At 40.5% G+C, this 14,238-nt stretch overlaps 2 protein-coding genes across 8 annotated transcripts; one reads left to right on the top strand and one right to left on the bottom strand.

The window, feature by feature from the left end:
* Window positions 1-899: 899 nt before the first annotated feature.
* On the bottom strand, window positions 900-13,432 carry Arrdc3 (arrestin domain containing 3). 6 transcript variants are annotated; one of them, NR_178214.1, is given in 8 exon segments: window positions 900-3,529; window positions 5,205-5,397; window positions 5,630-5,792; window positions 6,134-6,390; window positions 6,733-6,835; window positions 7,738-7,885; window positions 9,400-9,481; window positions 12,917-13,432. NR_178214.1 is itself a non-coding variant. In NM_001007797.2 (8 exon segments), coding segments are annotated over 8 exon segments (1,245 nt in total). In that variant the 5' UTR covers window positions 13,197-13,432; the 3' UTR covers window positions 900-3,472.
* Window positions 10,792-12,958, top strand: LOC148006625 (uncharacterized). 2 transcript variants are annotated; one of them, XM_087635916.1, is made up of 3 exons: window positions 10,792-11,405; window positions 11,536-11,740; window positions 11,952-12,614. In XM_087635916.1, the coding sequence occupies exon 1, from the start codon at window positions 10,931-10,933 to the stop codon at window positions 11,327-11,329; it is 399 nt and encodes a 132-aa protein (XP_087492042.1). In that variant the 5' UTR covers window positions 10,792-10,930; the 3' UTR covers window positions 11,330-11,405; window positions 11,536-11,740; window positions 11,952-12,614. The 2 variants fall into 2 exon arrangements, with proteins under 2 accessions (XP_087492042.1, XP_087492046.1); XM_087635920.1 differs by lacking the exon at window positions 11,536-11,740 and having other exon boundaries at window positions 11,952-12,958.
* Window positions 13,433-14,238: the final 806 nt, after the last annotated feature.

Below are 14,238 nucleotides of genomic sequence, written 5' to 3'. Positions count from 1 at the left end.
GGAGCAGCTTCAGTTAAGAGGACTCAATGCTGTTTAACCTAGAAGATGTGTAGTTTAGTCTCAATGTACTCTAATGCCATTTTTACAGGAGTGCCCAGGACTGGCAGTCATAGGTGGTAGAGGGCATAATGTTTTTACTTCCTTAAAAGACAAATTCACCCGAAAAAAAAAAAAGAAAAAAAAAAGACAAATTCACACCTTCAAGAGTGAGCATCACATGTACCCTTTCTTCTTTCCTGAAGAGGAAATCAGTTTGAGCCTTTTGTTCAATGCCTGGTTCACTGGCTGATCTGAGCTCATTCCCTCCTCAGAACTCTTTCATTTGTTAATCTAACTACTGAAAGACGTGTGTCTTCCACTGGCCTGTGTGACAAACTTAGTTCAGCTATTTATGTAACACATTATAATTGCATTCAAAGTGTATAAATGTCTTTGTAACATGGGGGTTCCTTTCTAAGGCGCATAATCTTATGTGTGTGTAAACAATGAACAAGAAAAAGTAAATTTGATTCCAAAAGGATTTTGAAAGTTGCCAATCACTCTAATAGTCAGATCTATTTTTAAAAATATTTACTGCTGGTTTTAAAATTTGGAAAAAAAGTTCAGTGGTTTTCAACCTAACTTATAATGTAGGTCCTCCTGTAATGTTAAGACAGGATACATCAGAGGAGTGTGTATGTGTATGTGTGGGGAATGGCATCTAAATGTGAAATTACCTGATTACATTTGGTTCATTATTTAAGACTTAAATTCACATCTTTTAATTCCTCAGTAATTTTCATCAGTACAAATTTAGAAATGAAGTATTCAGAAGGATCTAAGAGTTTACTGTAAGGTCAATAATATTTGAATGTAGTGCACCACTAATGAGACCAAACTTCAAATAAACCACCAAACAATTTTACAAAAAAAAGAAAAAAAAAAAACACTTTTATTTTCCACAAGGAAGAGCAATAGGAAAAGTCAAATCATTTCCCACATGGTTTTCTTAAAACAGAGCCTACAAGGACATATTCAGCACCAAATAAAAGATTACAACAGCCATAGAATATAATCTATAAAGCAAACATTTAATATTGCACTTTGTTTCGCAAACATTTTGGATTTTACTTTTCCTAAATGAAAAATTAGGAATTCAAGATAGCTTGAATACTAGAGCGCAACTGTGACCCTCAGATGTTATGTCAGGAATTGACCAATATTTAGAATAGTGTAATGCCTCAAAAGAGTAAAGAAATACTTAATGGGAAAAATAAAACTTTACTTCACCAACTCTTAAAATAATTTTGTCACCAATGCCAATTATCAGAATATTGGTCATTCTTGCTTAATAAAGTATTTTGTAGAACATGGTAGTGAGCGCCCCGAGGCCATGCACACCAACAATTGTTCCCTAGTCAGACATAACACAGAGTCAGGTGTTTTTACACAATCCCTCCCAACAAAAACAAATCCACCAAATGCCCTTTATGCCAAATATCCCATCAGCTTCTTCTGAGGGGGGACATTCACAAAATGATTTAACAATTAAAAAAATAATTCACCCCCAACTCCTTATTATCTAGTATTGTTTGCTATGGGAGCACATAACCCTTTAACTGAATCACTTAAAACGTGATCCATTTTTACAATGGGCTTTCTTCACCCTGTCGGCATTATTTCAAACATGAATTATCTTCCATGTTTTCTTAAAGGCCACTTATGGAAAAGCCTATTTTGTATGAAGCTTTAAGACAGTATTTAACCAGGTCAAGCACCAGGCCAGAGTTACTATAATTCTCAGTCACTCGAGCTGTGGGTCAGATGGCAAGGTGGACAGATGTAACACCCATCTCACACATATGTTGCAACATCAGAGATGCTGGTGCTGCTAGAAACACAAGTGAACTCTAAAAAAAAAAATCACGCTACTTTGTACTTTGAGAAGATGGGGTTTTAGTTGTTTCATGAATGTTAGTATATGGTTACAATATAGCCATAAGTTATCTTTAAAAATAATTTATTGATGTGTTGATCTACATATACTCAAAGCTAGAGACCTATCAATTCCTCTTTTAGATGATAGAAAAAAATTGTTGAAAAACAATATTCTATACATGTACAAACTAAAGCTGTTTATCCCAGAAAACATTCTGGTATTTCTACTTATAAAGTGTGTTCACTGTGGAAACAAATTTGGGATTTCGTTCTCTCAAACGTGAGCAATGTAAAAATGGAGCGTCTCCCATCATTACCTTGATGTACATATTCTGGCTTATTGAAGTACTTTGCATCAGCAAAAATGATTTCCAACATATGTGTTTTGGAGGTAATTAAGTAACTCTGTATAAAAATAAATGCACTTTCCCCTCCCTTCCCTAGTGACTGGACAGTTCCCACTCATTCTTAAAATAATAAAAATACTTCCTCAGAGCAACAGCCCTTGACTCTCCGCTGGTGCTTGCCCTACTGTCTTTCTCCACTCTGAGCTTTGTTTCTTCTTATATTTAATAATAAAAAGGGGAATGTGGGTGGGTTATCAGTTTTGTGTATGTCCCATTTCCGAAGTTCCCTCTCCAAAAAGCCAACCAAATAACAAGAACGACAAGAACAAGAACAAGAACGTAACAGTGCAACGAAACAGACGGCATTCCGACAGTTTGGCAAGTGATGCATTCACCTGAGATTGAGTGATGGTAGGCAGTCAGTAACACAATGCTGCTCTGCTGTCAATAGAAAGGCAACACTCTCATAGAACCCACACAACAGCCCTACAAAGTCTCTCGGCGGCCTCCTCCTCCCGTCTCTTTTCTCCTCGTATCTGTTGCTTATCTACTACAGTAGGCTGCAAAACATACAGCAAAAGGATTGGCTTGAAGGCATTTGATGTTTGTAAATAAATCCACAATAGGATCCAAGCTGAAGAGGTGATACATGGTCAGCCTAGTAGGACAATTCTGAGCATGTGCATACGCAGGTAGAGTCCAGGCTACATTAACTTAAAAAACAAAAACAAAAACAAAAAACAAACCTGTCAGTGCGTTTTTGTTTTTTAATGTCAAAGTTTTTCAAAGCTTTCTTTTGTTCCATGTTGTGCTGACCACATAGTTTTTAAGAGTATCAAGAGTCTGGCATAAATGGAAAAAAGCTGTAGTGACATTGAACTGCACAATGTAAGCATTGAGCATGTGCAAATTTTCAAATAGGAAGGACAATATCCTTCTTTGCAACGGTGTCTTGACACATGATCACAGGCTAAGAAGACTGCCCTTAGTTTTAAGGAAAGCTCAGATCTTCAAGCGTGTTGGAGCAGCCCAGAATGATGCTGTAGGATTCTAAAGCATGATCACTGGTTGTTTCACGTGTTTGCCATTTGTCTGGGCAAAAGCAATTCCACTTCCTCTGAAAACGTGTCTCCAAGATACTTCTCTGTCCTCAGCCGGAAGAGATACAGTTCGGAACCCACATCAACTTGATTCAATCAAGTGTTCCTTCAGCGAGAGGGGCATGATGGTCTGTCCTCGGATGACTGATCAGGATTTGGATCAATCTAGTAGGAATAAGATAAAATTTACAAAGTTAACTTGGTAAGGTGAAGGAAAAATGTGACACTTTTGGTACCAGTCAGCAAATGTCACCAATACGGAGGACTCACATAACCTGCTAACTAATTATACCCTGGGCTCTCTCCCTTGAAGGGCCACATGGGAAGGAAAGGGTGCTGGATTCCTAGTATTAAGTATAGACCTGCATGAACACTTCAATTCACACAAGTAAGTTCCTGGCAGGTCTCTTGTAAAAGGGCAGTTTCACTCAACATTAGTGGTGCAGAAACTTGGGTCATACCCGGGAGTATAAAATCAAACTGCTCATCTCCTTTGTAAAGTGTCTTTTAATCTCATCCTAAATGTCAGTGCACCTTTTCCTGAGGCTCTGTGGTTCCTGTGAGGGGCACACAAAGTTCTTCTGGACAAGACTGATCCACAAGTTTTATGTCAAATACACATTTTTGAAGAAAGTAGCGTCGTCTTGTAGTTAAACCACATTCCAGAGCTATTTTAGGGTTGAACAAGTTTTACATTAACTTATACTCATCTTGAAATGGGCGGAATTTATGAAAAATTAGATTAAATTAATACTATTTGTATATTAACTAAAACATTCTCCCCATGAAAGCTATGAATACTCAAAGCCAGAAGCAAAATAAGAAATGTAAGAATAAAAACACAGTAATAGAATTTGTGAGAAATGGTAGAACATTTTCAGAATCTAACATACTTCTAATAAAAAATGTGCATGAACAGATTCTGAGTACCCTATAGTCAATTAAGATGATTTTAGGGAGCCATGTCTTCAGTTATGGGGTCATAGCAATTGGTTTCAAAGTAAAAACAAGACCCTTTGTGTCTAATGAGTATAAAACACTAAGAGTCCTACTATAAAATAGTGGAATAAATTATATGACTCGAGAATGATTGTCTTGATTTGTAATTATTTTGGCTATCAAGGCCGATTTGAAGGGTCCTATAAAAATGTGTCCTGTTGGCTCCAGTTGTGTGGGAAAGTCCTGAAGCTGTTGAACCCAGCCCTTTCAGTCCTTCAGCCAGCCTGCCCTTCCTACCCGGACTGCCACACCTTTGGAGGGCTATTCATATTTTAAAAGTCATCTTAATCGCCATTTCAGAAAAGCTACTCTATTCCTAACTAAGCTCCAATAAAGTGCTCATTACCTGGTGGTGTTTCCTAACACTGTTAAAACAGTATTTCCCTCTGAATCTTATTTCTTTATTCACCAATTTGTGAGCTATGTGCCCAATGTCACCAACATGAACAGCATAAATAATTTAGCAGGTTTTTTTTTTTAAAGAATATGCTACTTTTAGAAATATGCTATCTTTTCTTATGACTAAGAATGCTAAAATATGCAAAAAATAGATTGGATAATGAATAATATAAATTCTAGCTATTTAATTAATGTCTATAAAATTATAAGGTTATTCCTTCAAAAATGCTAATGAATTAACTAGACTTCAATTCTTGGACCAAGTCATTAGGGTTGAAGTTAGATAATTTGACTTCTGACTGTAACTTCTAAGCTGTCATTATAATTTTTGTTCTTCCAGGATAACCAAGAAGCACCTGTCTTGTTAAAGCCTGTATCTTGTTAAAGCCCTACACTGCGGCTTTCTAGGAGACTCAGTACACGCATGTGTCTTGGCGCTTACCTCTGAATAGAGAGGTGGAGGCAGGAACCGGAACTCCTGGATATATGCGAACAGTGGTCCTTGAAGAGCTCTCTCAAAATCATCACAAGCACTCACTGGTGCAAGATTATTCCGTCTCTGTTCCTCCGTTACAACCTCTGCATAACTGGGTGGTGCTGAGGGAGAAAGATACACGCAATTCGAACAACATGTTCTTATGCATGTCAAAATACACAGAATAGTAGATATTAAAAAAAGGTCATGTGAAAGCATAATTATTTGTTTGGTGATTAAAACAAGGAAGACATACAACCAAACTTAACATTAAGGTCATATGTGCTATCTACGGAAAGGTACAATTTAACTAGGGATGTAATATACCAAAAACAAAAAGAGAAAAGTCTTAATAATAATAGAGTATGTTTAGAAATGTATTATCTAATTACCTTCAGGTCTTTCAGGAAGGGATAGACCGAGCCAGTTCATATTCATGCTACACTGACTGCTCACACTTGAGGTTCTGCTCCCAAATGGATGTAGAGGGATGGTCCCAATGACTAGTGGCAAACTGAGAAGCAAATCCATGGCCCCGGGAATATCCACGTATACCTACAGGGACAGAGGCTGCCGTCAGCATCCCAGGTACAACCTCCTTTACAGCACAACCTCATTCTGACATTAGCGGAGATCCTCTTTCAGTTTCTAGACAAGTTCTCTTTCATGTGCAATATTCTAGGCTTATGTGAGGTAGAAGTAACAACCATAATTTAAAGACACACACACACACACACACTCTCTCTCTCTCTCTCTCTCTCTCTCTCTCTCTCTCTCTCTCTCTCTCTCTCTCTCTTACACTCTGCTACTGCAGACTATAGAAACCATACTTGGATAAGCCAACACTACAACCCCAAGACTTGAAGGCAAGTCATAAAATGTACAGTAACACCTACCATTAGCGAATACTCCACACGGATTATACTACAGTCGAGGATGGAGGGTGAAACTGGTGGGATCTTGAGCAGCTTGCCGTCCCACGTCTCCGTCTTCCCAGATGATAAGGATTCCCCACGTAAGTTTGCCACCAGCTGTTTTACTTCCTTCATTTTCCCTTTGGCGTAGAAGGCCTGCGTTTGGTAAATGGCTGCCTTTGGCACTACCATTCGGGAAGAGCAGTTCTCAATCTCAGCAAATATCTGTATTGATTCACCTGCAGAGGGAAGCCGTTAAATTTACTATTAGAAAACAAATAAGCCAACACCCACTATAAAGGGTAGACTTCTGAAGCTCAATTATGAAGCCCAGCTAACGCTATGGCAGAGAAACAAACTATCCTGGAAGTGAGCAAAGAGACTTACAGTTAAAACACAACTTGCTCACTCTCGGTGACAGGAGGAAAGGAGCCCATGTTTGTAAAAGGAAAATGGACAGGGACAGTGGACAGAGCTGTACTAGGGAAGGCTGGCTGCTCACATTAGGTATTTCCCACATGCTAAGTGTATTCACAAACATCTAGTAAACGCCTTTTTGTGGGCTTCAACCTCATACATACCTGGGGTGTAGCCCTTCCTCTCAATTTTGGCACTTAAGGATATTGGGCCTGAGGTGCAGAACCAGCAACAGAGTGTCTTTTCTTTTGTGCCTGCTTGGGGTGACTGTAAAAAATAAATTGAGAAAAAAAAAAAACATCAATGGACAAACTCATAAAAATGCCAGAACATTTTAAAAATTAACTAAGAGAATTAATTTTGTTTTCCTAACAAATAGTTTTAAGGAACATCAGACTTCTGTTTTCATATAAACTTCCATTCAATAAAGGAAAAAAAGGGTTAAAGGCTTTACTCCCTATCCTAAAGCAAAGCTTTAGTCCATCATGTACTAATAAACTAATCAAAATAAGCAAAACAGAGCAAAAAAACCCTTTCCAAATTCTGCATAAACCGTCTGAAACTTGGTTGCAATTCCAAATGGTATAACATCTTACTTTGAAAATGTAAAAAAAAAAATTAGTAAACCGTCCATTTTAAAGGTTGATTTTTTATTTCTTTAAAGATGTCATCACTTGTTTAAACCTAATAGTTTTGGAAGCCAAATTTGAATTAGTCTTGTAAAATGCAATTAAAAAGAAATTAAGGGTTTTTTGTTTGTTTGTTTTCATGAAAATGATGAATCCCCATCACTTGACACCTATCCCTAATTGGAAAAATGCAATATAGTACGAAGTTTAGAGATTGTGACATTTAAATAGGAATAGATGTTCTCCTATTGTTCATTGAATCATTTAGGAACCATGCCTTGTTACTGCTGTGTTCTGCATAAAAGATACTTCACATATCAGTCTTTTAAATTTACTTAGCTCAGCATGAAAAATAGGAAAAATGAAAAAAAAATCATTTGCTTGTGTGCTCTATTTTTTCTACTATATATTTTAAAATAGGCATTTTAAATGAAATTTAATAAAATTGCTTTGTCAGAGCCATGGAGTTGCACAGATTAAGTAGCTATTCTTTGTGGATTCTTAAGTTAAACAGCAATCCAGGATTCAGTCAATGCTTACCAGTAATGAAGGAGTGTTGATATCTATGTGCTCAAAGACTGTAAATTCCTTCTTTAATTTTACTGGTAGAAGCCAAGGCCTATGCAATTCGGCCTTCACCCAATAGCGCACACTGCCATGTCGGCCTTCAAATGAGGTAGCAAGTGGTCTGTGTAAAATATAAAGATGGATGTATTAATCTTCTGTCTAAAAATTCAATATTAGATTGGAATAAATACATTAGCATGTACAACTGTCTAAGAGGTACCACAGATAGAAAGATGTCACCATGTTTGTGGACCAACGAGGCACTACATATATAATTTCTTAAAACTTTCCAAAGGGATAAGTCATTAGGGAAAGATCTTTTATTTTCAAATAATAATAAGAGGTAAATTTAACAAAAAATTTGTTTTTATAGCCAGAAGAATACAATTCCTTCAAACAAAAGAGTCTACTTTTAATGTTAGTGGCAGAATTATGAAAGTTAAATAAACTATTCTTGAAAGGTAAAAGTTTAAACACAAAAGTAAAGACTGACCTCACTATTTCTACTTTAAAATCCTAGATCCTAATAAAACATTCAGAAAAGAGTCTCTATACTGCTCCACTTTTGTTAGCCAGGAATTAGAACCTCTTTTTATAGCAACTAATTAAGTATAGCATGAAAAAGGTCTAGGATATTCTCACAATTTCCTTTTTCATAAAGTCACAGAAATGGTAAATTTTTTTATACCCCCGTTCACTCAAATTCTAACTCCCCCCTGGCTGTTTCCTAGTTTTACTTTCTAAAGCTTGAAAAGAAAAATATTCCCATTAAATCTATGTCAAAAGAGTCAAAACTGTTTCTCAACTTGGCCAGATTGTAGGTTTTGGTGTATAAGAAGCAGCCTGTCCCATTAAGAACTGTCTAAGTGTTGTTATTTAGAAAGCAGAGGGCTAGATATCCTGGCAGAACTGCCACTGTTTTACAATGGTTATGAACTCTACATAAAATTCTAATGTTGAATGAGTAGACATGGAGTTAGATACAGTCAAGGCATGATAGACTGTTACATGAGCTAAGTTCATTCCATAGATCAATGTGGGTGTCGTTTATAGGTTTCAGAATCATCTGTTAAAGGCTAAGAATGCACTGTATTTCAAGCTTTCCACTCTTAAGTCCGGGTTACGATGTCTTACGTAATGCCCACAGCAGCTCTTAATAAAAACACACTGAATTTGTATCTAAAGAACAGGACTATCCTGGAGTCTTACGTTTATATTCTAAATTTATTGCTCATCATTCACAATAGGAGAAAAGACAGAATGTGAATTTTAATCCAGTGAGCCACTGGATTAAACTGATGAAGACATACCCAGCGGCTGACTGAAGGTTTACTATTTGACCAGGACCTACTGACTCACCAGTCCTACATTGGATATTAACGTTTGGTAAGCTTCAAACACTACTGTAAATTCTAACGACTAAGTGTGCGTTCTGTAATTTTGCCACATTAGATTAAAAATAGCTCCTTCTGTTTAATACAGTATTTTTCTCTGTCAATATCAAGTTTCTATAATGAAAAGGGTTTTTTTTTAACTAAAAAATTAAAAACTCTGTATTTAAATATGAACTAATCTTGTAAGACTGTACTTGACTAAGAGTATCAATAGAAAATGCCTATGACTTAGAATACTCACGTCTGTGGAAGCTCGAAGCTAAATGCATATTCATGCCGTCCTGAATGAATAGTGCTGAAGCCTTCTTCACAATTATCATCATCTGAAAAAACAAAAAGCAGAAAACAAAAACCTTGTCATTCTCAGGTGGCATTCAAGGATGTTCTTCATGATCAAAACCACAAGCTTTCATCTTAAGCTATCAGAGTTCTAATCCCAACTTCATTATTTGCTTTGGCTAAAAATAAGACTCCTTACTCCTCATTTTCCTCATTCTCAAATGAGGAAGATGAATATTTACACTTTATAGGCTGTGTTATTTCAGTGAGAAAAAAAAAGTTAAAAAATGTATCGAAAACAGGTTCAGGTACCCAACCACACTGTTATCTTGGTCACCAGTTGTTTATTAAGTGTGCATCAAATAAAAATTGTAGACTATTTCTCAAATTGCCCATTTTTGGTGACTACTTTCTAGACCATTCATGTTGTACCCAAGAAACAGAGAGTTTCGAGGACCCCTGGGACTCAGGGCTTCTCAGAAGGGACTCTGTCAACAAGAGACAGGCAAGGGACTGTTTCAAAGCTAAATACAATTGTTTACGTAGGCAATATTCAACACAAGTGGTTTATGCAGCAGCTAGAATCTGCTTTTTTAAGTTTAGTGACAAAGAAACATTTTGTTCAACATCCATTTGCTGGGAATTGGGTGGGGGGTGGGTTGCGAATAAGCTTTCACTTAACCCATTTCTTTTGCTCAGAATCATTTTTTGTATGTGTGTCGTGGAAATAAATTAAAAATGTGGAAAGGGTCCTTTTGGCTGTCTAGGTAATATACCGAAGTCTAGTAAGACTTTACTTGGTGTGCAATCCTTTTTAATTAGCATGGGGTGGGGGCTGGCGCTTATCATTACACTTCGCCGAAGTACTGAAAATACATAAAAATATGACTTTCATCCCTAAATCATGGTGACCTGACCATATCTGCGCATTGCTTCCAGAGCCTCCTGGGGAGCCCCTGTACAGCGTCAGCCCTGAGGACCGGCCGGGGGAGCCATGGCCCGTCAATTCGCTCCCTCCAAGGCGCCCAAACTTCGCCTCTCTCCCTTTCTTCCTCGGCTCCCTTTTGTGCCAGCTCAGCAGTCTCATTGAGGAGTGCTGCGGCCGCCGCGCCGTGGTAAACAAGTGCCTGGCTGTCAATCAAGAACTAGACTAGAGCAGGAGAGGACCGGCCTAAACCGGCGCTGAGCAGATCCCAGCCGGCCCGCCCGCGCGCGGCCGCGCTCCGCGCGCCCCGCTATACATACGGCATACGTCGCGCGGCGCTCGCGCCCGAGCAGCCTAGAATGCTGGGCCGGAGGCGGAGCCACAGCAAGCCGAGCTTCCGCTTTCCACGCCCCAGCCGGTGACCGGTTCAATCTGGCTCAGGCCACCCTGACACCTTCGCTGTTACAGCGAGGGGGAACTGGGGCGGCGGCGCGGAGGCGGAGGCCCCGGGGAACAATGGGCGAGGCCCAGTTGGTGCCGGTGATGTCTCCCCTATCTGTCCTGTGTCATGTCCCCTCGGGTCACACAGGTACCAGCCCCGGGGGTACCCTGGCGCCCGCACCTCGATCAGCCTTTGGTGGGATTTTTAACCGAGCTTGAGCCCAGGGCAATGAAACCTGCGGCGGCTGCAGTGGGCGAGGGGCCTGGGACACCCGGAGAGGGGCGCGCCGAGGGGCGGAGGCGGCTGGCCGGGAGAGACCTTTACCGGCGCACGCCGGTTCCAAGCCTCGCCCCAGCCGGCGCGAGCCGGCTCGACTTCCCCCTCGCCCCCCCCCCCCCCGTGCCCAGTCCAATCAACGCCTGGCATCGCCTTAGCAACAGGCTAACAAACGCAGCTCCGCCTATCGCTGGGCGCCCGGGGCGGGCGCTCAGCTACCAGGCTAGTTTGAGCGAGCTGCCAGTTTGAAGTCATTGAAACTATTCCAGCCTTAAGAGCCCGTCCACGCGTAGCCAGGCTTGCTGGGGCACCTCGCAGGGCGCAGGTAGTTATCTTAACTGTGAGATCGTGGTGCAACGGATCAAGTGTGTGTCCACAGAACTCGTTCTTTCCCCCCTACTACAAGTCTTAACTCTTCGAGGAAAAAGCCTTTGTCTCTTCTTATGTTTTTAAAGGGTGCGACGTCAAAGCAGGTTCAAAAGCAAATTCATGGATCTGCCCTTTTTAAAAAACAAATACGAGCGCTGTCATTAGGTACTGTATGGCCCATTCGTGTGGACGCTGCGGAAGGTGAACTAGGGAACCATTTCAGCATGTAGAACACCTCGGTGTAGCTGCGTAAACCCCAAGACTTGGCTTCACCTTTATATTTAAAAGACGGTACATTAATTCTGTGTAACTTAAAGCATCCTCCATTTCTCACTTGCGTTAAGTTCAATTAACGTCTCCCTAGGATGTATATTTTAGATACTTAAAAAAAAAAGCATGCCTCTATCTGAAAAATCGCCAGTATTTGCACTAAAATACTGCATTAGAAAGAAGAAACACAAATTACATAACCAGTTTTAACATTATATTCTTCTTGGACTAGGAATTAAGTCATCGCCACCACCTGACGCGTGTAACCAATCTGCTGAGAGCAGAACAAGCGCCCCTCCTCACCATCCCCCAGAACTGGTCCGAAACAGGATTGAACCGCTTCTAACAAAGGGTGGAAACTTAGAAAAACAAGCTTGGAGTCGCCTATATTTCCACATTGTAGCCACTTAAACAACAGATCGCAAATCTTAGGACCTCTTGTCCCTTTGACAATGCCTTAATCTTCATCTTGTACCCAAAAACCAAATCCGATGTGCCATATACTTTTCAATTCCATCTGTCTGCCATGGGTTTCATTGAATCCACGTTCCAAAGTTAGACATGATGCTCCGAGAAGAAAAGTACTGACCCGGAATGGCTTCTAAACTGACTTAATAGTTTGCATAATGATAGATATTATCCTTTAAAATAAATGGTGCTTGATGTACATTTTAAAAGGAATTGGGAGAAATGGGAAAACACGTGGGGGTGTTGATGCCATATGTCAAAATAAGCCAGGGAAACCCTTTATCAAAGAACAATAATCAAGTCTTTAAAGTCGTTTGCACGTTAATATCAAAAGCAGATACATCTAGCAACCTTCTTAAAATGTCACTACAGTTCTTTATTGGTGCTCCTTCCTGTATCTAAGATTGTAAAATAAAAGGAGAAATCCAACATTGGACTGCAGTCTTTGCAAATGAATTTGAAAATATCAGTAAAACGACGGAGTCACATTTGAACACGTTATAAGGTGCGTATGGCAGATATGAAGCCGGTTACAGATGAAGTTAAGTGCAGTTTGCACTCACTTTGCAGACGCCTGCATGGATTACAGCTTAACACGCTTGGACGTCAAGGAGAAACTACATCTTCTAAGTTTGCTACCTTCATCAAACTGCCGACTAGAACTGCATTAAAGGAGATTAAAGTTCTCATGCACAGAAGTAGAATGTAGTGACTAATATAAAAACTTACCTCTTTCGTGCCCAATTAAGATGTCTTTATGGTTGAAATATTCTACTTCTTCAGTGTAATTCTGTGTATAGGCAGTATTGGAGCCGGCGTTTCTTGATTCAGTCCAGCGTACTTTCGCATGTCCTCTTGCATGAATTTTAAGAGATTTTACTCTGATTTCCCCAGTAACTTCTAAATTTACCCTTCCTGAGACAGTGTCCCCGCTAGAATACACGGGGACATTACTGTCATTAAGACAGTCAAAGCTTATTGTCAAACTCTTTACCTTTCCCAGCACCATGATTATAACAAAATCTATAAAAATATAATAAGACCAAAAAAAGTCAAGATCGCATATAAGATGTGATCTTCACTTAACACTGATCGGTGTCTTTGCCGTGCAAAAGAAAAAAAAATCTTGCAGGCAGGATCAGTGATTGTCTACAAATAGTTCATTGAGATTTCTTAAAAAGTCAGGGCAGCAGAGAAGCCGCTGCTCCACGCTCCTGCTCGTCTCAGTGGTCTCCTTACAAAGACGGGCGGCTGGAGGCTGCCAGCTCACTTTAAGAGCAGCTTTGTGAAAAACAACCCCAGTGCGCAGGCGCAGGCCGCGACTGCAGCCAGCCTCCCTGCGCGTTCCCTCCCGCGAGGCGCGCGCCTCCCTCTCGTCGCGCGCTCCCGGTACAGTAGGTGTGGAGCCGGCGTCCCTGACTTCGGTGCATGGGCCGCAGCGATTGGCCGGCGGGCACTCCGCGCGGCTGCAGCGCCGGCCCCGCACGCGCTCCGCGAGCTAGGTAGAGGGGCCCGGCGGCGCCAGGCCAGGGTGTGCGCCCGTACCGCGGACCCGCAGGACGTGCGAGCCGTGGGGGAAGGGGAGAAACCGGTTGGGCAAGCCGCTGGTGGCCCCAGTCTAAGCTAATGAATTTCAAAAGAAAATGTAATAAAAAGCAGACAAATATTGTTCATACTAGAAAGCATTGTTGACTTGGATAGAAACAACAAAAGCAAGCAGGACTTTGTAGACAGGGTGGCAATGGACTAAGCCAAGGCCTTAGGAGCCAAAGAACAATGCTCCAGGCAGCTCTTGTCTTCAGCTGCCTTCCCAGACTCCTACAGCTTCAAACTCGACCAAGTTGTCTGTGTAGTGTGTAGGCCCGACCACTTCCTCGACGGGAGAAAAAGTCCTTTTTCAAGACACCACCTACTGCTCCATTGCAGAGAATGACGCGATTACAACTTCTGTATCCTCAGGAATAAGAATAGAGCTCACACCCCTAATTACCACCTCATAAGAGACAGTTTGAACATAGTCATTTAGCTGACACTGTTTACAACAGACTGAA

Source organism: Rattus norvegicus, chromosome 2, assembly GCF_021556685.1.
Source record: "Rattus norvegicus strain SHRSP/BbbUtx chromosome 2, alternate assembly SHRSP_T2T, whole genome shotgun sequence".
NCBI classification, from domain to species: Eukaryota; Metazoa; Chordata; class Mammalia; order Rodentia; family Muridae; genus Rattus; species Rattus norvegicus.
Note: the sequence above shows the minus strand (reverse complement) of the source record. Positions and strands in the feature narration are given on the sequence as shown.